The sequence below is a fragment of the Schistocerca cancellata genome, chromosome 4 (assembly GCF_023864275.1).
Source record: "Schistocerca cancellata isolate TAMUIC-IGC-003103 chromosome 4, iqSchCanc2.1, whole genome shotgun sequence".
NCBI classification, from domain to species: Eukaryota; Metazoa; Arthropoda; class Insecta; order Orthoptera; family Acrididae; genus Schistocerca; species Schistocerca cancellata.
Window position 1 is genome coordinate 882,865,891 of NC_064629.1, and position 27,255 is coordinate 882,893,145.

At 40.4% G+C, this 27,255-nt stretch overlaps 1 protein-coding gene across 1 annotated transcript in view; it reads right to left on the reverse strand.

Moving 5' to 3' along the window:
- The window catches only part of LOC126185046 (isoleucine--tRNA ligase, cytoplasmic), a 175,671-nt gene that overhangs the window by 104,316 nt on the left and 44,100 nt on the right, over positions 1-27,255 (reverse strand). The window contains exons 10-11 of the mRNA XM_049927800.1: positions 22,925-23,125; positions 4,404-4,601 (exon numbers count right to left, since the gene is read on the reverse strand). Of these exons, the coding sequence (XP_049783757.1) occupies positions 4,404-4,601; positions 22,925-23,125 (399 nt within the window). The remainder of the gene's footprint in view (positions 1-4,403; positions 4,602-22,924; positions 23,126-27,255) is intronic.

The window sequence follows — 27,255 nt, forward strand, 5'->3', positions numbered from 1 at the left end:
TCGCGAAGAGAGATTAGTGCCCACACAGAGGCATACCGAAAATCTTTCTTTCCATGAACAATACGAGACTGGAACAGAAGGGAGAACCGATAGAGGTACTCAAAGTACCCTTCGCCACACACCGTCAAGTGGCCTGCGGAGTATGGATGTAGATGTAGATGTAGATGTAGAAAGTGTTTTTCTATATAGAAGTTGTGGATTTTCCTTCTTACCTCTCCCTGAGCAAATGTGTCCTATGCAAACTTCTGTCACCTACCAGAACTCCTTTTGGTGATAAAAGATGTGAAGTTTCTCTATATTATCTGGAAATTTGCTTCACTGTACTTTCACTAAACCCAAGACATTCAGAAGTTCTCTTTACTGACTGTGATAGAGAACTGCTCATGCCGTGTTCCTTTTCAGCCTTGGAGTAAGCACATGCGCTGCTCCCCATGGACTTTTCATAAATCCATAAATGATGCATGGTTTTACACTAGTACAAGGCAACTAATTATGTTGCAAGGACTGCTTCACTTGAGTACACAACAACAAATGGCAACACGATTGTTTCCTATCTGACACGAAGCTCCAATGTAAACACTACAACAATGAATAATGAAACTGAAATACTTTTCAGAAGTCCGGCAACATAGCATATGCGAACACGCGGTGCCTAAGGACGCAAAAGCAAATAAATTAAATACATGGTATTAGTGTTTTATGTAGATTTATGTGCATAAAAAAATACCAGCAGTGAAAGACAATAAAAGAGTCTGCATTTACATTTTTCGCCTTGTTCACCTGTATCACCATTACGTGAACTGCACCAATCTGCATACACCAAAAAAGGACAAAACAACTAATCTGAAAGCAGCAAAAATTTGCCTGTAAGCAGAAAATGGTTGTATCTTTAAAATATGCACAGGAAATTTTTCTCCTAGTTACGGTATGACTCCTATGACTCAACAACATTGACACTTGTCAAAAACACTCAGAAAAGCATGCTTTCTCTGAAGTATCACTGCATTTATAGTACCTTTTACAACTAAATGTAATATTCATATGTCTAATAGAAGTTGGCATTTCCACAATTCTGGCAAGGTATAATGCATCAATGTTCATTATGCGATGTAACCAGGGGTCAATCATTATGAAATGGATAATAGTGGTGAAAATAGTAATGATACAGATTACATACTTCTGTGGAAGTAACAGCTTGCAACCTTCACTCCCAACACAAGCTACTTGTAACAGATCTGAAGCTGAAAGGGCATAAGCAATACAATAAATGCTGCAGGTTCAGAGAAAACTGGATGTTGGAAACTGCAAGACCAGAAAACAGCACAATGCAGTGTAACCACAATTTCACCTAAGCAAATGTTCTGTCACACACCACAGCCAGAGATATCCTTGGTGTTAGAAAACTGAGCTCCCAATATAATGACAAGTAAATATGGCTGTGGAAAGAACATGTACAGGAGGAAGTATATGAGTACATAAGTTATCAATGGACTTATTTGCGGCTACTGATATAAAATTTCCAAACTCTCAGTTTTCTTCTCCATCTGTTTAGTACACTACATCATTAACTTTAAAATGCTACTTTTTCTACTGAGTGTAAATATACACAACTAAGTTTTACATGACACATTAGGTATATGACTAAAAACTAGAGATTGCTATTATAGAAATGTACACAATACCTGACAATGTTTGGGAATTGCATCCAGTCATCATTACTTCTCAACACAATATTTCAACTGAACAACAAAATTTATATCTACAAAGGTGTCTCATAAATCCAGTGCAGATATGATGATGTGAAGTAAACAACAAGCATCTACAATACTAAAAGCTTGAATATTTAGTGTGCAGAGAAAATTTTAGAATGGTGTGAACATGAACTGGAAGTCACATGCTGTAGATCATCTTACATGCTTAAGCTCCCCACCTTTCGAGTTACAAATAGTATCAAATTTTGGAGTTGAATGTAGTACAATTTTGAGTAATTTTTTTTATTTTTATTCATTAACATCTTATGGCACATCCTGGGGGGTAACTCATCATTGAAGAAGAAACTGTTGCAGAGAAGCATGTAGTAAGGATATGTGCTGTCCACTCTAGAACCTCTTATAGACAGTTTTTTAAACAGATGGGGCCACTGAGGATATCTTCATAGTAGATTTACTTTCTTGTGAAATTTGTTGTCAATCAGTTAATCACAATTTGGAAATAGCAACATTCATATTTGTGCTCCATCACTCAGTGGGGTACAGAAAGGAGTGACAAATTCAACCATGAAAATCTTTAGACACTAACATAATGTTGTAAAGAATTTAATAGACTGTAAAATTAACTTCAAACACAACCTGAAATCATATCTTTTCAAAAGGTCCTACTCTGCAGACAAATTTCTGAATTTGCTGCTCCCTACACTCATTTCAATCTGCTTACTACAGTTGAGTCTTTAACTCTCTCTACTTTCTTATACTCCACTCTTCCATTCATTACCAAACTGTCTATTTGCAGATGCTTCAGGATATGTACTACTAACCCAGCCCTTCTTTTAGTCAAGTTGTACTACAAAGATCTTTTCTCCCAACTTGATTCAATACCTCTTCAATGGTCATCCTATCTACTAATCTTATATTCAGCAGTCTTTGTAACCTCACACTTGAAAAGCTTCTATACTCTTCTTGTCTGTAATGTTTATTGTCCACATTTCATTTCCACATCTCTACACTCCACACAAATACCTTTAGAGTGTGTGTGTTGGGGTTTATGGGCACTCAACATCGAGGTCATCAGCGCCCAATACCTTTAGAAAAGGTATCAAAAAAATATATATTTATATTCAATGTTAAACTGTTTCTGTTTTCAAAACACGATTCTCTTGCTATTGCCAGTCTGCATTTTACCTCATCTTCAGTTCTGCCACTGTCAGTTATTTTGTTTCCGAACTGGAAAACTAGACAACTACCTTTAAGTGTCTCATTTACTAATCTGATTTCCCTACCATCACTAGGCAAAATTCAATTACATTCGCCACTCTTATTTGACTTTTACTAATTTCATCTTGCAATGCCCTTTTCAAGACAATATCCATTCCACTCAACTGATCTCCTGAGTCCTTTGCCGTCCCTGCGAGAAATACTAGGTCACATGCAAACTTCAAAGTTTTTTATTTCTATGTCACAACATTCATTCCGTTTCTAATTACCCACTTAGTTTCCTAAACTGCTTGCTCAATGTACAAACTGGCTAACACGAGGAGGGGAGAGGATACGACATTGTCTCACACCGTTCTCGATTACCGCCAATCTTGAATTCCTTCGACTATTGTGACTGCACTCTATTTTCTGTATCAGTAGTAGATAACTTTTTGCTTCCTGTATTTTATATCTGCTACCTTCAGAGGTTCAGTAAGTAGTCTATTCAATATTGCCAAAAACTTACTCTAAATCTAGAAATCCTCTAAATGTAGGTTCGCCTTTCTTCCATTTATCAATAGTGCCATGCACGTGCCTACACTGTTAGGAAATACAAATTGATCCTCCCCCTGGTCAGCTTCTACCAGTCGTTTCATTCTCGTACAGGTAATTGGTGGTAGTGCTTTGCAACCTTGAGTTACTAAATTGATTGATTGGTAGGTAATATTCCCCTTATTAATGTCTTCCTTTCCTGGTATTAAGATTATTATGTGCTTCTTGAAGTCGGAGGGTATTATCCCGTCTCGTGTATTTTGCACACCAAATGGGCTGTAGTTGTTATGACTGGTTCTTCTAAAGATATTAATAAATCTGAGGAAATGTTGTCAAAAAATGGTTCAAATGGCTCTGAGCACTACGGGACTTAACATCTATGGTCATCAGTCCCCTAGAACTTAGAACTACTTAAACCTAACTAACCTAAGGACAGCACACAACACCCAGCCATCACGAGGCAGAGAAAATCCCTGACCCCGCCAGGAATCGAACCCGGGCGTGGGAAGCGAGAACGCTACCGCACGACCACGAGATGCGGGCAGGAAATGTTGTCAAATTCAGTTCTGTTAATCTGATATGGGTCTTTCAGTGTTCTGTCAAATTAATCTCACAATATCATACCTCATGTCTAATATTCAACCATTTCATCTTCCTTTTAGTCTTTCTTTTTTTTTACATAGCAGTTCTATATATACTTCAGCCTTTCAGTCTTTCCTTAACACTGGCTACTCATCTCACCTTTTGATATTCATACAACTGCTTCTCTTTTCTCCACCAAAGGTTTCTTGAATTTCAAACACACTGCTTCTACCTTTCCTAATGTCATGCATGCTTCTACAGATTTGTATGCCCCTTCTTGCTAATAATGTAAATTGGTTTGTTCTACAACATAGCAAAAGACCAGAACTAAGAACCATAGTCACATGGGCAGATACTTACCAGCCTCTCGTTTGGTCTATGCCTTCAGCAATAAAATCAGCTGGGAAACTATCCTTAAACTTTTGTTTGTTTTCAAATGGATAATGTAACTGAGCATATGGCATTGATCCAGATTCAAACCAGCAGTCAAATACTTCTGGGACTCTCTTCAGAGGAGGGCAGCCTGGCCGCTTTGATGGTATTGTTATATGATCAATGCTGAAAAAGAAAATCTGGTTGTGAAAATTCAAACAGACATGAATACAGTTAACTCAGTGTACTAACTTATGTTGTTCTCCAGCCCTTCAATAAAATTTTAGAAGGATGCTCAATTAATGAAATTTTTTCCTTAAATATTAACATACCTAGTCAAAGTAAATAAATACACAACACTCACCTTGCTTACTTTTGTATCTACATTTGTTTGTTGGTGACATGGTTAGACGTAAGTGCTTATTGGTGTGAGTAACATTCATGTGACTTTCAATGACTGCACTCTACAATTTAGGACAATTTTGCATTTGATAATGTTATTTAAACCCTGCCTTTACATCTCAGTCCTCACTGGAATTCAATTTTGAAGTGGAATACACTTATTTAGCCCAGACACTCTTATTATAAATATTTGTCCATTTCAAACTTTGCTTCCTACCTTAGTCAATCATCCTGTCACTGACACGAAGTAAGGAAGATTAGGGTTTTAATGACTCATTAATGGCAAGGTTATTAGAGATTTGGGAAGGAATTTGGCTGCATATTTTTCATAGGAACAATCCAGTTATTTGTTTTAACCAATTAAGGAAAGGCACGGGAAACTTACATCTCGACTGCTGGATGTGGATTTAACTGCCACCCCCTAAATGTGAGTCTCCCCTAAATGTAAGTCTAGTTTCATAACCACTCCGACACCTCATTAAGTCTCACCAACATAAATTTGCTTTGAGAACAAAGCCACAGTCTGATCTGGAGTAAGACTGTTTTTTCTACGCTGCGGTCACAACTATTAGGGATCCCAAATGGTAAATACACTCCTGGAAATTGAAATAAGAACACCGTGAATTCATTGTCCCAGGAAGAGGAAACTTTATTGACACATTCCTGGGGTCAGATACATCACATGATCACACTGACAGAACCACAGGCACATAGACACAGGCAACAGAGCATGCACAATGTCGGCACTAGTACAGTGTATATCCACCTTTCGCAGCAATGCAGGCTGCTATTCTCCCATGGAGACGATCGTAGAGATGCTGGATGTAGTCCTGTGGAACGGCTTGCCATGCCATTTCCACCTGGCGCCTCAGTTGGACCAGCGTTCGTGCTGGACGTGCAGACCGCGTGACACGACGCTTCATCCAGTCCCAAACATGCTCAATGGGGGACAGATCCGGAGATCTTGCTGGCCAGGGTAGTTGACTTACACCTTCTAGAGCACGTTGGGTGGCACGGGATACATGCGGACGTGCATTGTCCTGTTGGAACAGCAAGTTCCCTTGCCGGTCTAGGAATGGTAGAACGATGGGTTCGATGACGGTTTGGATGTACCGTGCACTATTCAGTGTCCCCTCGACGATCACCAGTGGTGTACGGCCAGTGTAGGAGATCGCTCCCCACACCATGATGCCGGGTGTTGGCCCTGTGTGCCTCGGTCGTATGCAGTCCTGATTGTGGCGCTCACCTGCACGGCGCCAAACACGCATACGACCATCATTGGCACCAAGGCAGAAGCGACTCTCATCGCTGAAGACGACACGTCTCCATTCGTCCCTCCATTCACGCCTGTCGCGACACCACTGGAGGCGGGCTGCACGATGTTGGGGCGTGAGCGGAAGACGGCCTAACGGTGTGCGGGACCGTAGCCCAGCTTCATGGAGACGGTTGCGAATGGTCCTCGCCGATACCCCAGGAGCAGCAGTGTCCCTAATTTGCTGGGAAGTGGCGGTGCGGTCCCCTACGGCACTGCGTAGGCCTAACGGTGTGCGGGACCGTAGCCCAGCTTCATGGAGACGGTTGCGAATGGTCCTCGCCGATACCCCAGGAGCAGCAGTGTCCCTAATTTGCTGGGAAGTGGCGGTGCGGTCCCCTACGGCACTGCGTAGGATCCTACGGTCTTGGCGTGCATCCGTGCGTCGCTGCGGTCCGGTCCCAGGTCGACGGGCACGTGCACCTTCCGCCGACCACTGGCGACAACATCAATGTACTGTGGAGACCTCACGCCCCACGTGTTGAGCAATTCGGCGGTACGTCCACCCGGCCTCCCGCATGCCCACTATACGCCCTCGCTCAAAGTCCGTCAACTGCACATACGGTTCACGTCCACGCTGTCGCGGCATGCTACCAGTGTTAAAGACTGCGATGGAGCTCCGTATGCCACGGCAAACTGGCTGACACTGATGGCGGCGGTGCACAAATGCTGCGCAGCTAGCGCCATTCGACGGCCAACACCGCGGTTCCTGGTGTGTCCGCTGTGCCGTGCGTGTGATCATTGCTTGTACAGCCCTCTCGCAGTGTCCGGAGCAAGTATGGTGGGTCTGACACACCGGTGTCAATGTGTTCTTTTTTCCATTTCCAGGAGTGTAGCTGGCCACATTCATTTAACTGTCTTCAAGTCTACCTCACAGCTGGTGTGGGATTACTGCAGAAAGTATGACTTCATAAACACGTAATGGGTGCACAGCAGTTTTGTCTCAGCTTGTCTGAGACAGACAACAATGCCTATAGTGAAAACAAGAGACTCTGTTTGCTGTTTAACTGCAAAACTTACTATAATGAACTTCTTATTTCCAACTAATTTGACTGACAGACATTTTCACTTCTGGCAATACAAAGTGCTCATTATTTATGTAGTTGCTTCTGCTTATCTTTTCTCCTTTATACCTGTAACTTGAGCTTACGCAGTCCCCCTTTTCCTATCTAAGTCAAACAACTTCCTTTTACATTCCTGCTGGCCCCACTGGATACATATTTCTTTACTTTACTTCATGACAATGCTAACATACTGATTTTAGGATAAATTTCATTTAACTCCAACAGCTTCAGAGTTAAATGCACTTTCCATAATTCTATGTTAAAATATCAATAATTACTGCTGTGTGTGAAAGGCTACAAAAGTGAAATCAATCATGGAAATAAACTGAAGCATTTACAATTAAATAATTTTATAAACATTATATACTTTCTCGAAGCTGAACACACATACACGAGAGAGAGAGAGAGAGAGAGAGAGAGAGAGAGAGAGAGAGGGTGTGTGTTGGACCTTAAGGGCACCCAACACCAAGGTTATCAGCGCTCTTACACATATGAAAAGAAACATATTATTTGATAAAATGTCTAAAATTTTTGTCTCACAGTGAGGAGGAAACCTATAAAATGACACTATTTCACTCATTCCTACCCCACTCTCGTTGACCCACACAACCACTCTATTTTACAGGCCTTAACACAATGGAGACAGGTGAAAGGTGCTACTTCTGGGATTAAAATAGAAGTAAACCCACAAAAGAGATAAAAGAAAAGTACAGGGAAATCTGACTGATGGACATTTACAAAAAACCATGGGTGAGCCAGTCAGCCTGTTAAGACAAGTTGGGCTTATGACAAAACCTTAAAACTCTAACTACATTCATTTCAGTGTCACTTAAAGCAAAGGGCAGATTGGCCAGCAAAAATAAAACATACACTAGTAAAATGTGGTGCACAATTATCTACATGCCACAAGCACCACACATTGGAGGATCTTCTCACCGGAGCAAGAACCCATGCGTCAGAGGGCTGTGGCCTAGGCGAACCTGATTCCATCTTCAAAGCCGAAAGGAGGTGCATCATGGCCACATAGCGGGCTTTACTACACGCAGCTTATTATCGATCACTTCCAGCCTCTCGTCTTCCCACCGACACGACTCCATAACTCAACAACAAAGTGATAGCATGCATGGGGACAGCACACTGAAAAAACTGAGGATCACTACATGCCTCATTGGCTGCTACATCCGTCCTTTTATTCCCTGGAATACCTGTGTATCCTGACACCCAGCAGGAAGACACCTTCTCCAGTCATCGTAGTTGAAGGAGGGCTACCTGGCTCTGAGCACTATGGGACTTAACATCTGAGGTCATCAGTCCCCTAGAACTTAGAGCTACTTAGACCTAACTAACCTAAGGACATCACACACATCCATGCCCGAGGCAGGATTCGAACCTGCGACCGTAGCGGTCGCGCGGTTCCAGACTGAAGCGCCTAGAACCACTCGGCCACATCGGCCGGCTTATTCTGAACTACTTTATATGCTAGGTACAAGTGTTGTAGAGAATGAAGGGCATTCAGAGAATTTGAACAAACAAGGAATTAGCACTTGAAGCTTGCCTCATATGCTCCGGTGCCTGCAAGATTGTGGACTGTTCCGCGCTGAAGACAGTAAAGTCTCGAGGCAGCCAGACCTTGAGGACATGATCAGTGAAAACAACAGGGGAAACCAATAGAGTCCCCCTGTTTTAACCCATCTGTAAAGACAGCTGTAGAGTTTTCAGACTCGGTTACAATGGAAGAAAATAAAGTATTAAAAACATATGCAGGAGTGCAATCTCTCCTGCACTGCACTACATATAAAATCTATGGAGTAAACATGGTGGCAGACAGTTAAACCCTGGATTTGAGGTCACACGTTTCACACACCAAGTAACTTCAATGCACACTGCACATAGATCCCAAATGGCATTGTTGCTCGTGGACGATTGGAGAAAACGTGTGCCAAAGGTGGACGAGCAACAGTATGGTATGCAGGTGAATTTGGAGCTATGAGGATCTTACGTGCTTAGCAAACCGTGAGGATCTGCCAAGGGATGGTAAGTGGCAGTTCCGTAGCCTCCACACAGAGACTGGGTACAGGGCTGGTACTGTAAGCACCTGAGGCCACACCTAATCCTCTCATGGCAAATAGAGTCAATAATCTTCAGGTAAGAAGGCCTCGCCGACTCATACATTGTGCCTCCATAGTCTAGCCGTGAATGCAGGAATGTCCTACAAAACTGGTGCAGAAATGCACTGTCTGCTTCCCAAGACCTGAGGCAATTTATGATATTCAGGGCCTTCTGGGTTCTGGATATCAGGTCTCTGAAGTGTGGTAACCAAGGTAGTTTGGAGTCAAAAATGAGGCTCAGAAAACTCACTGAGTCCTTAAAATGTAGAATGGTGACCCCAATAGGCAATTCAGGTAAATTAAAGATATGACAAGAATGATTAAAATGAACACACACACACACACACACACACACACACACACACACACACACACACACACACACTTCTGCAGAGAACTGAAAACTAGTCTTTGCACCCCTCTCCTCTAACCTTTGCACTATAAGCTGTAACTGACAGGTTGCTGTTGCAACAGTGGAGGATGAACAGAAAACAGCAAAATCGTCCACAAATCAGGAGCACTGTACAGGGCTCCTTACTGTGGACATGGTACTGTTTATGGTTTTGGCAAAGAGAGTAACACTTAAAATGCTGCCCTGGGGAACACCATTCTCCTGCTCAAAACGGTTCGATGGCACATCACCAACTCATGGCCTAAAAGAAAGCTTATACAGAAAGGTGGGGAGGTGCCATGAAAGCCCAATTGATGGAGTTGCATCATCAATTAGTGTCATATGGCTTATTGATATCGAAGAATATGTCAAGACATTGGTGTTTATGTAGGACAGCCTGCTGAATAGCTGCCTATAGGAGGCTCATGTTGTCGACAGTGGACCGAAATACTTGGAATCCACACTGAGAGGGGCTAAGGAGTTGCCTGGTCTATAACAACCAGACCAGGTGACTGTTAACAATTCACTCCAGGGTTTTTCCTATATAGCTCATTGACATTCTGGTAACTACTGGGATATGTGCAGTCCTTACCTGATTTGAGAAGAGGTATCAGAATTGCCTCTCTCAAGTTGGGAAAGTTGCACATCTTTCATATAAAATTAAAACATTTGAGTAAGATTTCCTTTAGTGCTGCTGGCAAATGTCGAAGCATGCAGTACCAGATTTAGTCGAGACCAGGTGTAGAATCAAGAGTCTCAGATAGTGTCAATTCCAGATCCCACATGGAGAAAGGGCAGTTGTAAAACTCAGAATTGTGGGATCTGAAGACCAACAGTCACACGGTAGTGGCAAAATGCTGGATCCTGGCTGCCGTCGGCAGTAATCCCCACAAAACACACTGCCATCGTCTGAGCAATGTCTCCAGGTGTTGTTTGGAGACACCCATTTCAGCACCGCCTGCTATTGGTAAATGACTGTGTTTACTGGAAATCCTCCTGGTGGCGTCCCATACTTCTTTGGAACAAGTGGACCGGTTGATGGAGTCCAGGAAAGCTTGCCATGACTTTTTCTTGCTCTCCTTAATCATGCGTCAGCCTCGGCTCTCATTACACGAGAGGCCGTGAGGTTATCTGCTGTTGGGTGATACTTAAACTGTCGAAGAGCCACATACCTGACCTGGACTGCTGAGTAACACTCACTGGTCCACCAAATAACAGGTTTCTTCCTAAGATGACCTGAGGACTTTGGGATTGATAAGTCAGCAGCATGATGGATCACTTGTATGATATGATCCACTCATTCCTGGATGCTGCTGCTGTGTTCAAACACAACTAGGTGGGTCACTTAACAGCATCCAGTTAGCCCTACTGATCATCCATTTTGGTGGCTTCTGTGTAGATAACGCTCCATCCAGGAGATGAATCAGAGTGGGAACTGGTCACTGGAGTGAACGTTGTCAATTGCTTCCCACTGAACAGAGTCCTGAGGACTAGACAGCACGAAGAGAGGTTGATGGCTGAGAAAGACACTGTAGCAGCACAGAAATGAGTGCGAGTGCCTGTGTTGAGGATGAACAGCTCGTGACATGTCATGACGCTCTCCAAAACCTGACCCTGAGGGCAAGCAGAGGTCAAAGCCCACAATATATGACAGGCATTGAGGTCTCCCAGTATGAAAAATGGTCTGGGAAGTTTCTCTCTAACACCTGTTATAGTCTCAGAGTCAATCGCATCGAGTGGAGGTAAATACGGTGAACGAACTGTAATCCTCTGACATACATGAACTGCAACCGCAACCGCTTACAAGTCAGTAGCTTGGGGGGAGAGCAGAGGAGCGGTGCATGTTATGGATAAAAACAGTGACCCCTGCCTTGGCCCTTTCCCCAGTCAGGTCATCCCTGTGACAAGAGTGTATAGGCCCACAGGACAGGGGCATCAGACACTTTAAAACACATTTTCTGCATACAAATGCACAGCGGGCGTTCCTGTGACAGCAGCTTCAGTTCCCTCCACAAGTGTTCTGAAAGATATCTACATAGTGCGAAAATTGGCAATTGACCTTAAATAATGAAAAGTGTGAGGTAGTTCATATGAGTGCTAAAGGGAATCAAACTTTTGTTACATGATAAATCAGTCAAATCTAAAGGCTGTAAATTCAACTAAACACCTAGGAATTGCAATTACGAACAACTTACATTCAAAGGAACACACAGAAAATGTTATGGGGAAGGCAAACCAAAGAATGCATTTTATTGGCAGAACACTCAGAAAATTTAACAGATCTACTAAAGAGACTGCCTACACTAAGCTCGTCTGTCCTCTTTTAGAATACTGCTGCATGGCGTGGTATCTTCACCAGATAGGATTGACAGAGTACATCAAGAAAGTTCGAAGAAGGGCAGCACGTTTTGTATTATCACGAAATAGGGGAGAGAGTGTCACTGAAATGATGCAGGATTTGGGGTGGGCATCATTAAAACAGTGAAGGTGGTTTGATGAACCCTCTGCCAGGCACTTAAATGTGATTTGCACAGTATCCGTGTAGATGCAGATGTAGAACCCATTAACATTCTACTGTAGGATGGAAGCCATCTATCACGGGGTAGCACTTTCATCCAGACTTTCTTCTGTGGAGGGGAGTCTGTAACGGGTGAAGGTGAGGGCGAGATGACTGCCTCAGTATGACATCAAGGTCCATCATCTATGAAGAAGAATCGAGAGAGACGTCAGAGAGGATGACATCGACATCGTCTGCTCTTTATTTCCTGATTCCATCAGTGGTTGCCACTTTGCCTTTGATAGGCTCCGGAAATACAACTGTGCTATGGTTGTGGCAGCACTAGATGTTTTTCCAGACTGAATCTTTGGAGGGGCAGGAAGCTCCACAATGTCGGCAACCAATGGCTTTTCTGAAGTTCGCGGGGGGTGGGTGGGGGGGGGGGGGGGTGGCGGGGGGTTACAGGTGTTGAAATAACGGCAGCACCACAAGTGCATTGACAAACGCAGGTACTACTGCTCAAACTAGCAACCTCCATTTGTGTAGCAGCACTGGCTTTCTACAGCAGCTGTTTTAGAGGTCTTTTTTGGCCTCACCATACAGGACATGCTTTGTATTAAGTTGTTGTAGTTTTCATTCTTCTAGATGCGCACTGCAGCCCCATTTCCATATAGAGTGAGCTCCAGGGCAATCACACACTTAAATGGAGATGAACAAGGGACTCATTTGTGGGTGGCCTTGCCACATTGCCACAAGCATCTTCTCCATGACACCCAAGAATATTATGCCCAAAGTGCTGGCATCTAAACAGAACACTGCATTGGGGACATACGACCACACGCTTAGGTGAAGGAAACCTGCCGTAAGATGCTCAGAAAGTTTCCTGTCATTAAACATCAAGATAAAGGAGTCAGACTTGATAAGACCCCCATCCACCCCCTTCATGATATTCTGCATGTCGACTATATCTTCTCGGGCCTACTCATATTTCATTTCCTCCTTGGAAATGTCTACCAGATCCCTGCAAGTCACAACACCTCTGCTGTAATTCAAGGTGGTGTACACCTCAGTTTTGATGGCATATTTCCCAAGGCACTGAGATTTCTGGAGGTTCTCAAATTGTTGGGTACTAGATGTCTCCACCAGCAGTGTCCACTACACAATTGCTTGGCTGATTTTAAATTGTCGGCAATTCATTCTAACCCTTTTGGAGTACAAAAAGTTAAAATTTTCTTGAAGCTCCTCTCTTTCCTTTTCACTATTAAAAACATATTCTGACTGCCAGCATGCGTTCTGTTAGTAGACCCAAAACTTTTAGAATTTACTCCTGAGTCAGGAGAACTGGTTACATGAGCCCTCTTATTTGACTGGTTGTTAGTACCTAGCAGCACACCTTTTCCATTGTGAGGAGGAGATAATTTCAAAGGTTTCACCTCAGTCCCACGAGCAGCTAGAGAAATAAAAGCCCACCTACACAGAGTCCCGCACGCCTAGGTAAGCCTTATACAACTGAAATGTGGCAGGATCCCCAGAGGTTGCCTACTAACAACTGTTCCATCTGAACAGCCATGCATCTCATCAGCACATTGCACACCTTGAGACTGAGTTTTTTTTTATAGATTTTTTAAATAGAGTTTTCTACTACCCTCATGATCCAAGCACTCAAGCCAAGATCCCCATTCCCTGCGACACAACATTCCACTGCCAAGCCGTACGATGGTTGTTGATGCAAGCCCAGAGCTTGACAGGGGACTGGCGACACTTACTGGACCACACCTCAGGAACCCCAAGGCCACACCCATCAAACTAATGCTGAGCTGTATACAAAAATAAAGGTACGTGATGAGAAGGACAACAGCAAGGAGCAAACTTCCACAATAATGCCAAGAAAATTATTTTATTTTAATTAAATGGATTCTCACGAAATGTGGGATGTACTTTTTAATTATGTACCTGTTTTTAAATATGGCCACTGCAGCACTGAAGTTGGCAATCCATGCATGAATTTTGAGTTCTTACACTTCAGGTTTGTTCATAATCCCTCAATTAATTCAAAATTCCATTGAAAGTGAAACTCATTGGTAGATTAGTGATGCTTAGTTAGGTTGTTTGACTAGGAGGTTGAGAGACTAAACAGCAAGGTCATCAGTCCCTTGATCAACAGGAGGGTCATCTAGAGTTACTAACATCAGCCAGAAAACTGAATTATGAAATTATATAGGAGTCATAAAATCAAGGCATTGAGAGCAATATTGATGCCCGAGTGGAGAAATAATTTTAAAAGAGGTAAAAGTATATGGGTCACGCCAGTATACAGCTCAGGGAACAGATGAGGACTCTCCAGGGTTCATCTGTGGCAAGAGAAAGGTCACCCACATCTGACATCCCACCAACCCAATTATGGGCTAAGACAGTTATGGAGGAAAGGTCTTCTAGGAGGCTGAAAATGGAATGTCCATCAACTGTACCAACAATAATAAAGTAAGGTGAGAGAAATAATCAGGTCAGTATGTGGGTGGAGTCAGACGAGTTTCCCCCAGGGCTCTGCATGCAACAGGAATCGTCCTTCCCACAGCCATCCCACCTCCAATTTGTTATAGTCAAAGTGTTAAAGACAGGAACAGCACCCACTAACTCTGAGGAAGCATAAAACCTGTTCTTTCTTCATCAGCTGGTATCAAGGACAAGGAATCCTGAAGGTCTCAACTTCACTGGAGTTCTACCCCAAAAACATAAAACAGTGTGCAGCAAAAACAAGGGCTAATCACATCTATAGCAACTGAAACATGAGTAAAACAGGGATGACCAAGGAAACAAGAAGAGGAGGTGGATTTCAGGATCCCCAGACCCAGCATGCAACGGGAGATTCCTGAACCTTAACCACTCTGGCTCCACCCCAACAGTACTTTAAAATGTTACATACAAGAATAAAAATCTCTTTTTCGGGGCAAACAAATAACCAGTTCAACCATTCATACATCATCCACCAATATTAGAAGTAAACACTTAGTGAGACATTGCTTAGCATGGAGAGCCAGTAGGATGGTGCATTCCACTAGGATGTGAGCTACTGTCTGTGAAGCTCCACAACCACAATGTACGAGTGGCTCATTGCATAAGATAAAACTATGAGTTCATCTGATATGACTGATGTAAAGGTCATAGAGGGCAGTGGATTACTTCTGAGAGGAAAGGAAGAAAGAGTGTCATACAGTAGTAGTCCCCTTGACAGTGTGGAGTTTACTAGAGGGAGCAGTAACCCATGAGATTTTGTTTCACTTCCAAGTGAGGAGAGATCTTATTTATGCCTGAAAATCCACACCTCAGATTGTCAAAGCAAACATTGGCTTCTCGAGTCAAATGGTCGGCCATTTTATTCACTGAGATACCCACATGGCTTAGGATGCAGTGAAGTACAACTCAGCAGACAGTACAACGAATGTCAGAGACACGATCATGAACAGCAGTTATCACAAGGCGACAACAATAACACTGACCAATAGCCTGGAGACTGCTCAATGAGGCATTATAAATTAAATTGTGGCCAGGGAACACCTGTCTAATAAAATTTAGAGCACTGTTAAGGACCATCAGCTCCGCTGTAAAACACTACACAGTCCCAGAGGCAAATGTTATTCCTGACTGGTAGGGGAAATAAAAGCGTATCCCATCCTACCATCCTATCCACGGTTTTAGTCCTGTCAGTGTAAATGACAGTGGCATCCTGACAATCCCAAAGAACAGAGAGAAACAGATACCAAAAGGATGTGTTGGTGTTCCCAACAACAGCAAGTGCAGAGGGTCAATGCCTCTTGTACGCAAAAATAATCTACATCAACATCTACAGGATTATTCTGCAGTTCAAACTAAGTGCCTGGCTGCGGGGTTGGGGGTGGATACATCGAACAACCTTCACAACACTATTATTCCACTTTTGAACAATGCACAGAAAAAACAAACACCTATTATATCTTTCCATGCAAGCTCTGATTTTGTTTATTTTATTATGATGATCATTTCTACTTGTGTAGGTCGGCATCAACAAAATATTTTTAAAGCTGGTGACTGGGGTTTAATTAGAAGACCCCGCTGCTACAAGAAATGCCATTGTTTTAATGATGTCCACCCCAAATGCTGTATATGTCCATAACAGTCTTTCCCCTATTTCTCAATAATACAAAACTTGCTGTTCTTCTTTGAACTTCCTTTATGAACTCCATTAACTGTATCTGGTAAGCACAGCAGTACTCCAAAAGAGGTTGTACACGTGTGGCATAGGCAGTCTCTCTTTATTAGATCTGTTGCATCTTCTAAGTGCTCTGCTAATAAAACACATACTTTGGTTCGCCTTCCCCACAACATTTTCTTCTTCTTCTTCTTTTTTTTTTTTTTTTTTTTTTTTTTAGCAACTTAAGTTGTCCGAAACTGTAATTACAAGGTATATAGTTGAATGTACAGCCTTTACATTTGATTGGTTTATTGTGTAATTGAAGTTTCCTTTTAGCACTTATGGATGACCTCACACTTTTCATTATTTATGGTCAACTACCAATTTCTGCACCATACAAATATCTTACATAAATTGTTTTGAAATTGGTTTTGATCTTCTGATGATTTTACTAGACAATAAACAACAGCATCATCTGCAAACAATCTAAGACAGCTGCTAAGATAGTCTCCTAAATCTTTTATACAGATAAGGAACAGCAGAAGAACTATAACACTACCTTGGGGAGAGCCATAAGTCACTTCTGTTTTACTTGATGACTTACCATCAGTTACTATGAATTGTGACCTCCCCCGACTCCAGTCACATAACTGAGACAATATTCCATAAGCACACAATTTGATTACAAGCTGCTTGTTAGGTACAGAGTCAAAAGCCATCTGGAAATACAGAATCAATTTGAAATTCTTTGACAATAGCACTGAACTCTTCGTGTGAGTGAACAACTAGTTGTATCCACAAGAACAACATTTTCTAAGTCTCCGCTGACTATGTGTCTATAGTCCATCCTCTTGGAGGTAATTCATGAAGTTCAAACACAATATATGTTCCATAATCCTACAGCATACTGACGTTAGTGATATGGGCCCATAATTTAGCGGATTACACTTATTGTCTTTCTTGAATATTGGTGAAACCTGTGCAACTTTCCAGTCTTTGATTACAGATCTTTTGTTGAGGGCTCAGTTGTATATGATTGTTAAGTATGGAGTAATTGCATCAGTGTACTCTGAAAGGAATCCAATTAGTATACAATCTGGACCTGAAGACTTGTTTTTATTTAGTAATTTGAGTTGCTTCACTATTCTAAGGATATCTACTTCTAAATTACTCATGTTGGCAGCTGTTCTTGACTCAAATTCTGTAATATTTACTTCGTATTATTTGGTGAAGGAATTTCATTAGGCTCTGTTTAGTAACTCTACTTTAGGAGCACTATATCATAGTATTTCCATTGCTATTGCGCAGAGAAGGCATTGACTGTGTCATGCCACTAGTGTACTTTACATACAATCAGGATCTCTTTGGATTTTCAGCCACGTTTCACAATAAACTTTTTCTGTGGAAACTAATATAAGCATATCGTATTGAAGTTCATGCTAAATTTCAAGCTTCTGTAAAAGATCGTCAATCTTAGAGATTTTGTGTTTGTTTAAATTTGGCACGCTCTTTTTGTTGTTTCTTCAACAGTGTTCCGAGCTGTTTTGTGTACCAAGGAGAATCAGCTCCGTCATTTGCTAATTTATTTGGTATATATCTCTCAATTGCTGTCAATACTATTTCTTTGAATTCAAGCCGCATCTGGTCTAAAATTACATCATTAATCTGGAATGAATGCAGATTCTCTCTCCAGAAAGTGTCAAATGAATTTTTATCTGCTTTTTTGAACAGATATATTTTTTGTTTATTTTTGGCGGATTTGAGAGTGACTATGACAACCCTGTGTTCACTAATCCGCGTATTCATTTCGATGCTTGTTATTAGCCGAGGATTTTTTTGTTGCTAAGAGGTCAAATTTATTTTCACAACCTTTAACTATTAGAGTGGTATCATGAACAAATCGCTCAAAATAATTTTCAGAGTATACATTTACCACAATTTCGGATAATGTTTTATGCGTACTTCCATATTTAAACATGTATTTTCGCCAACATACTGAGAGCAAATTGAAGTCACCACTAAATATAATTGTACAAGTTGTGTACACGTTTGAAATTAGATTAAAGTTTTCTTTGAATCTTTCAGCAATTGTATTATTTGAGTTGGGAGGTCAGCACAAGGATCAAATCATTTTATTCCAGTTGCCAAGAATGACCTCTACCTCTACTAACTCACAGGAGCTACCTTCTTCAATTTTGCTACAAGATAAAGTACTTCTAACAGCAACAAAGATGCCACTGCCAACTGTGTTTAGGCTATTGTTCATTTCTGAACATCATAGGTTTTTCACAAAAATTTCATCTAAATTTATCTCCAGCTTTAGCTACCTTTCAGTGGCTGTCACAATCTGCGTATCAGTGCTTTCTATTAGTACTTGGAATTCTGGTACTTTCCCAACACAACTACAACAATTTCTAACTGTTATACTCATGGTTCCCAGATCTATGTTCTTCATGTATTCGCCCTGCACCATTTGAGACTGAAGCCCTTTCTGTGTTTCGTATTCGACCTGCACCATTTGAGACTGAAGCCCTTTCTGTGTTTCTCCTGGGACACTCTAATCTAAAAAACTGCCACTGCATACCATACAGCCCTTGCTACCCATGTTGCCGCCTCCTGCTTGTAATGGACTCTTGACCTATTTATCAGTACCCAAACCCCCCACCCTAAGGCCAAGTCAAAGGATCTGCAGCCTACATGGTCACAGAACCATCTGAGCCTCTGATTCAGAACCCCCATTCTGCTCTGTACCAGAGGGCCGCAATCGGTGGCTGCCTTTACCATTTCAGACAGCCACTTGAAACCAAAAAAAATCTCTTCTGATCCAAAGTGACACACATCACTGGTAACGACATGAGCCACCACCTGCAACTGGTTGCAATCTGTGCTCTTCATGGCATCTGGATGGACCTGTTCCACATCTGGGTTGACTGCACCTGGTATGCACACAGAGTGTACACTGACTTTCTTCCCCTCATTGGCAGCCATGTCCCTAATGGGCCACATAACACATCTAACACTGGAGCTCCCAACTATCAATAATTAACTCTCTGTAACTGCCTGGAGGCTGAAAGGTTTCCTCTGAAATAGAAGAAGTGACTGCATCTGGTCAAGGGATACTGTCAGCTACAGATAGCGCCTTAAACCTGTTTTTAACACTAACCAGGGGGGCCTTGTGGTACAGCATCAAAAGCCTTCTGAAAATATAGAAAAACAGAATCAATTTGTAATCCCCTGTCAATAGCGCTCAACATTAGTGAGTGTAAAGAGCTAGTTGTTTTGCACAAGAATGATGTTTTCTAAATCCATACTGACTGTGTGCCTATAGACCTTTTTCTTCGAGGTAATTCATAATGTTCAAAGACAATGCTAATGAAATGGGCCTGTAATTTAGTGGATTACTCCTATCAACTTTCTTGAATTTTGGTGTGACCTGTGCAACTTTCCAGTCTTTGTGTATGGATCTTTCATCGAGCTAGCAGTTGTATATGATTATTAAGTATGGAGCTCATCAGCATACTCTAAAAGGAACCTAACTGGTATAGGGTCTGGACCAGAAGACTTAATAAAAGTAAGTGATTTAAGTTGCTTCACTACTCTGAGGATATTTACTTCTACGTTACTCATACTGGCAGCTGTTCTTGATTCGAATTCTGGAATATTTTCTTCATCTTCTTTGCTGAAGGAATTTTGGAAGGGTGTGTTTAGTAAATCTGGTTTGACAGCACTGTCATTGATAGTATTTCCATGGTTATCGCACAGAGAAGGCATTGACTCTATCCTGCCACTAGCATACTTTACATATGACCAAAATTTCTTTGGATTTTTTCCCACACTTCGAGACAAAGTTTCGTTGTGGAAACTACTATAAGCATCTCGCATTGATGTTTGCACTAAATTTGAAGCTCCAGTGAAAGATCGGCCATCTTGGAGATTTTGTATTCATTTTTAGTTGAATTCTCGGCCTTCAGGTTTATGTGATTTATCGTGTAACCAAAATTTAGTGGGTTTCTTTTAGTACTAATGTGGATAACTTCACACTTTTCATTATTTAGAGTTTGCTTTTCACACCACGCAGGTGTCTTGTCTAAATGATTTTGCAATTTGTTTTATTCATTTGATGGCTTTACAAGACAGTAAACGACTGCATTATCTGCAAACAATCTACGAGGGCTGCTCAGATTGTCTGCGATGTCATTCATGTGGATCAGGAACAGCACAGCACTTGTAACACTTAATCGTGGGATGCCAGATATTACTTCAGTTTAATTTGATGACTTTCCATCAATTACTATGACCTGAGACCTTTCTGACAGGAAACCACGCATCCAGTCACACAACAGAGGCATGCAATTTGATTAGAAGACGCTTGTGAGGAACGGTGCCGAAAGCCTTCTGGAAATCTAAAAATATAGAATCAATTTGACATCCCCCTTTCGATAGCACTCAACACTTCATGAGAATAAAGAGCTAGTTGTGTTTCATAAGAACAATATTTTCTGAATACGGGCTAACTATTCGTCAATAAATCATTTCTTCGAAGTAATTCATATGGTTCAAACACAGCATATGTTAAAAAATACTACTGCAAATTGATGTTAATGATACGGCTCTGTAATTCAGCAGATTACTTCTATTTCCATTCTTGGGTATTGGAGTGACTTGTGCAACTTTCAGTCTTTAGGTATGGATCTTTCGAAGAGTGAGCGGTTGTATATGACTACTAAGTATGCAGCTACTGTATCAGCATACACTGGAAGGAACCTAACTGGTATACAATCTGGACCAGAGGCCTTTATTTAAGTTGCTTCACTACACCGAGGATACCTACTATAAAGTTACTCATGTTGGCAATTGTTCTAGATTCGAATTCTAGAATATTTACTTCATTTTCTTTGGTGAAGGAGTTTTGGAAAACCCTGTTAGTAATTCTGCTTTAGTGGCACTGTCATCAGTGACATCATCATTGTTATCGTGCAGTGAAGGTATTCATTGTGTCTTTCTGCTGGTGTACTTTACATCATGATCAGAATCTTTGGGTTTTATGCAAGATTTCGAGACGGTTTTCATTATGGAAACTATTACAAGAATCTCACATAGAAGTTGGCATTAAATTTTGAGCTTCTGTAAAACTTAACCAATCTTGGAGATTTTATATTCTTTTAAATTTGGCATGCTTTTTTCATTGCTACTGCAACAGTTTTCTGGCCTGTTTTGTGTGCCATGGAGAATCAGTAGCACCCCTTATTAATTTATGGGCTATACATCTCTCAACTGCCATCAGAATGAGAGGAAAATGTCTCTTTGAAAGGCATCAAGCGAATTTTTATCTGCGTTTTTAAATAGATGGACTTTACATTTATTTTGTGTGGGTTTGGATGTTATGATATTTGTGTCAGTAAATCTGGTCTGTATCCATCAAGATGCTCCCTATTTGACCAGGATTATTTGTTGCTACAACGTCAAATATGTTTTTATAACCATTTACACTTCAAGTAGGCTCCTGAACTAATTGTTCAAAATAATTTTTTGAGATACCATTCATTACAATTCTGGACTATGTTTTATGCCTACTGCCAGCTTTAAACGTGTATTTTTGCCAACATATTGATGGTAGATTGCAGTCACCACCAACTATAATTGTGTGAGTGGGATACCTATTTGAAATAAGATTCGACTTTTCTTTGAACTGTTCAGAAAACTGTATCATCTGAGTCAGGGGTTTGGTAAAACAAACCATCTGAGTTTGTATGTCAAAGTCTTGTGGTTCACTCATGAAGTGGCTATATGTTTCTAGGGTGATGTTTTCATTCTCAGATTGTATTGTAGATTAATTATTTCACATGTCGTATGAATTTTAAATTGTATGCCAAAGCATGTACAGTATATTGCATAATGTATATGTGTAAGAGCTGAAAATGACAGTGCCAAAATTGTCAAATCACACAACGAATAAAAGACATAACTGTACAACCTACTGTGAACAATGTTTTCTTCCAAAAATATTTTTTGGAGGCTTTGGACCCATAATAAATTGGATCAGAGTGTTTAATGATGGTTGTACTAATGTAAAGAATGAAATACTAAGTGGGCAACCAACCATTAGCATTGAAGACTTGGTGCAGAAAGTTGATAGAGAAGTTAAAAAAAAAAGAGCACCTAATGTCACCACTTATTGTCACACATAACCGAAAAAACGTGTACACACTCACCAAAATGATGACAACATGACAATGGCCATTCAGGAATGATAGGAAAATTAGGCAGCATATTTTTATGAGAATGAAATTCAGTAGTTGGTTTTCCATTTTTCAAGGGGCCTTAAATATTGGTATAAATTGTGTGAAAATGTAGTTCAAGATATAGGTTTTCATGTAATAATAAAATTGTTTTAAAATATATTTGTGTTTGTGTTTAACATAAAAATGGTACTTACTTAAAACACACACACACACACACACACACACACACACACACACACACACACACACACACACACACACACACCTCATGTGATAAAGGTGTAATACATTTTTGAAGTTGTATTGCAAGTTTTGCACATTTTACCTTTCACGGTGTATATCTGAAATTTTCTGGCCACTCTTCTGTTGCAGTTCTGCAATGCTTCCTATGGACACAACCTCAACACCATCCTCAGAAACCCAAAGAGGTATAGGAGTCCCCCAATAACGATTTCTGCTTATAGCCCAGTCTCTAGCATCTTTCAACCAGTTACCAAATCTTTTTTCTTTAACAAAGTCTGGAACCCTGAAACAATTCATATTCCGTAAAAATTGAAAAATTAATATCCACATATAAAGGACTTTTACACAGATTGAGAATACTTTGAACAACATGCACTTAAATACATAAAGTCATGAAATATTAATGAATCAGATCAAAAAGTAAAAGTAAGGAAGAGAGGAAGAAAGAAACATAGCTATAGTAAAAATGTACCAGGTACCCTATTTAACCGATGAATACGGCTTTTTATTCATAGTGTAACATTTCAGTCAGTAGGTCAACAACCACTACTACAACACTGCTCATGATAAAAAACCTAGAATAATGCCCATGATAAGAGTTTGGCAGATTAATCAGTATGAGCAGTGCTGAACTCATAGCTAAAGAGAGACCCTTTTCTACATATTTTCTTACTGCTATATCCCCAAAACCTACATCTACATGACTATTCTGTGTTTGGCAGAGTATTCATAGAACCACATACCTATTTCTAGACCATTCCTCACACCAACAGCACACAGGGAAAAATGAAAACCTATGTATATCTTTTTGTGTAAGTTCTGATTTCTCTTGTTTTATTACGACAGTTGTATATTCCAATGTAGGTGAGAGTCAACATAACATTTTAGCATTCGGATGAGAATGTTGGCGACTGAATTTTTGTGGAAAGGTACTGCCACAACGAAAAATGGCGTCGTTTTAGAAACTGACATCCCAACTCGATTAGTGCGTCCAGAACCTCCCCTATTTTGTGATAATACAAAATGAGCTGCCCTCCTATGAACTTTTTCAATGTCCTCCGTCAATCTTATAGTAAGAATCCTGTACTACTTTGAAATACTCGAGAACAGGACAAACAAGTGTAGGGTAGGCAGCCTCTTTAGTATACTTGTTGCATCTTCTGCCAATAAAATGCAGTCTTTGGTTTCAATATATAATTAAAGCAGTTATTTGTGCTTGCTTTATATTGTAAGTCTGCTTCTCCAACAACACAGACTTTATTAAGCACAACTTATTTACGATCAAATCAAACAAAGGAACAGCTTCCGACTCTTTCAGAAATACATAAACAAAACAACAGCCTTCTGGAGGTGCTTACCTTCTGGTCAATACAGTACTCTCAAGGCTTTTTTGAATAACACACACATCATTGTTGCAAAACACTGTTTCTACGTTTGACTGGGAAACACACTGATATGAACCACGCTCTTTGATGCACCCATACACCATTACTTTGTTCATTTGAAAAAAAAAAATGGTTGATAGAATGGTGAGCAAAGACTGTTCTGCATTAGACAAGCAGACAAATCCATGTGCTGACCAAATGATGTCATAGGTAACAACAGAATCCAAATCACAGACCAAGACAAAACAATGTAGCATAGGGTTACTGTTAAAAGATACAGGGGCAGCTTGTTATAAAAATTGGCTGGTTGACAAGAGAGTCCATTCCAGTCCCCAGCAGCCCTTAATAATGCTGTAGGTATTTTACCAAGTGATCTGGTGCTGGAAGACATACCTTCTGTGCCAAGATGAATGAACTCATCACATGTATGCATAATTACAGTGGAATCTCATTAGCACATTCCTTATTACTGCATTTTCCTGCATAGTATGTTGATTTTTGAAAGTCCCAACCCCAATTGCATTAAAAGCATGTTAAAACAACACACTTGTGTGTTCTCCCTCCCCCATTAGTGCGTTCGGATTTGGCAGTATTGGTACTGTTTGGCAAATGCAACTATTGCTGTCGAGAGTTGTGAGAGAAGTGGGAGGAGGATATTTGTGGCAAGGTTGTGTGGAAATGTGCAGGGAGACAGTGCTACTCAGTGCTGACAACTTTTGCAAGTCAATAAGAGTATTTGCTACGACAGAAATTACGAACAGTAGCAGTTCGTATAGGTTGGCAGTAGCTCCGGTAACTTCCAACTTCTGTAGTGACCAACCAAACTGAATAGCATGTAAGTCATTCACTGGCATCCTTAGTTCATGTTTATATTTCATTGGTGCTTATTCCTGATTTTTTTTTTTTTAAGTCTGTGACTTTTGTGTTAAACAGTATACCAGTTCATCACACACAAAATTGTAGTGAGACAGTTAACAAATAAAGAAAAGAGGATTGTTATTCAAGAAATGGACAAAAATTCACACATGAACCGTGTTGATATTGTACAAAAATTGTTCATTCCTCCACAAACATTAAATACAACAGTGAGCAAATGAAAAATAATTGAAGCACCACGTTTGGAAGGAAGAAACAGGAAACAAAACAAGTGTGTGATGCTCAGTTTCCCGAACTGGAAAGCTCTGTGCTACTAAAGTGGATGAAATGAGCTCATTCTTCATACATTCTTATTGATGGTGCAGTGGCTCATGCTAAAGAAATAAACTCAAAAAATGAGGCACCACAAAAGAATCATCTGAATGGAATGGAAATCAGTAGATGTGATGTATGCGTTCAGAAAAAAAAAAAAAAAAAAAAAAAATGCTTAAAAATTCAAAAAACTGGATGGTTTATTCAAGAGAGAGATCTTCACAAATTAAGCAAGTCAACAACAAGTTAGTCCACCTCTCATCTTTGACATTATGTATTTTGTAAGAAGCGCCTGGGATTCCATGCAAGAAAGCACAATCTCATAATGCTTCAAGAAGGCTGACTTTCATCATATACAGAAAAGGAAGTAACGGCAGCTGAACACTGGCAGAAAATAATGGGTGCAAGAAGAAAACACTGACTACCTTAGTGTCAATGAATATGTTGATCATGAAGAAGGTAGTGCCATCTGTCGGTCCATGACAACTGCTGAAGTGTTTCAAGAACAGATGGCAGAGAAACAAGAGGAAAGTGAAGACCAGGGTGAATTGGAATCTTGACTAGTTCCCACAATTGAGCAATATGTTTTGAGTTTTGAAGTCAACGACAAAGTGACGAACACACTAAGATGGACAAAAGGGTATTAAAATTATGACAAAATAAACAAGTCAATTATTGACACCTAAAACCTCTGAGAAGACAGGACTACACATGTTATTGTGCTATAGTGTAGTTACACTAACAACATGTACAATATACCAACACGTTGGTGAAATGACAACCCTTATTCAGTTACTAGTAGTGATTCACTACTGGAGGGATTCTAAATGAATGACGTTCATCTGTTTTGAAAATTGTAATCAAGTGTACAATTTTACCATATTTTCATTTTTTCTACATCACATTCCAGGTATGTATTTTGGATGCTAGAGATTGCGCTCTCATATCACATGACATTCCTACTTTCCAGTTGGTTGATAGCAGAAGTGTACTATGTCCAATACATTGAATTTTGCCAATGACACTGTATTTAACACATTTCTGCTTCTTGTATACTAACACACAATTCTGAGAGTTTCTGGGTTTGATATTCCAAATGTAATCTTGAAAAGGCACATTTTGAATTATTATATATTGATTACAGAATGTTGGGAAGAGTGGCGTAGTGAGATACCATATTGCCCCAAATATGGCACCCTTAATTCCGTATTTTCACAAACAAATTGAATATTACCAAATTAGTTATCTTTTGGTAGTACTTTTTCCTCCTTACGTCATTAAAATATGCAATCCTTTAAAAAACATGCTAATGAGACTCTACTGTATATCATCTGATCCATAGATACATCTGACTGATTACAAGACTTTATACTTCTTGCTCTATGGTCTTTGGTTCCCGTTTATCCAGCATCCAGCCTGTTACTTATCCACTTTCCCGTGTCTTTCCACCATTCTTCTTCTGTAACTATTTTGTTACAGGCCATATTCTTTCTTTGTCAACTGGTCTTTACAGACTCAAGCTCTATACAACTATTACATGCTGCTTGAATGAATACTTATTTAACTGTTTCCTGATGCAGCTGAATTTCCCAGCAAATACCATGAATTAATGAGCATTACTTTCACTGTCAATGTCCATATGACATAAAATGAAGGGCATATTTTTCAATTCTGGAATTTCAGTTACTTGATAAATTGCAAAAAATATTGTTACTGAGTAATACTATTACGAGAAAAATTATGTTTTCCTTTTTATTTAATAGTGCTGCTAAGTATGGCTGTTCACAGTCTCTCTGCTATTTCATTCAGCCATGCTGCAATTTAAAAAGTACTTGTCACT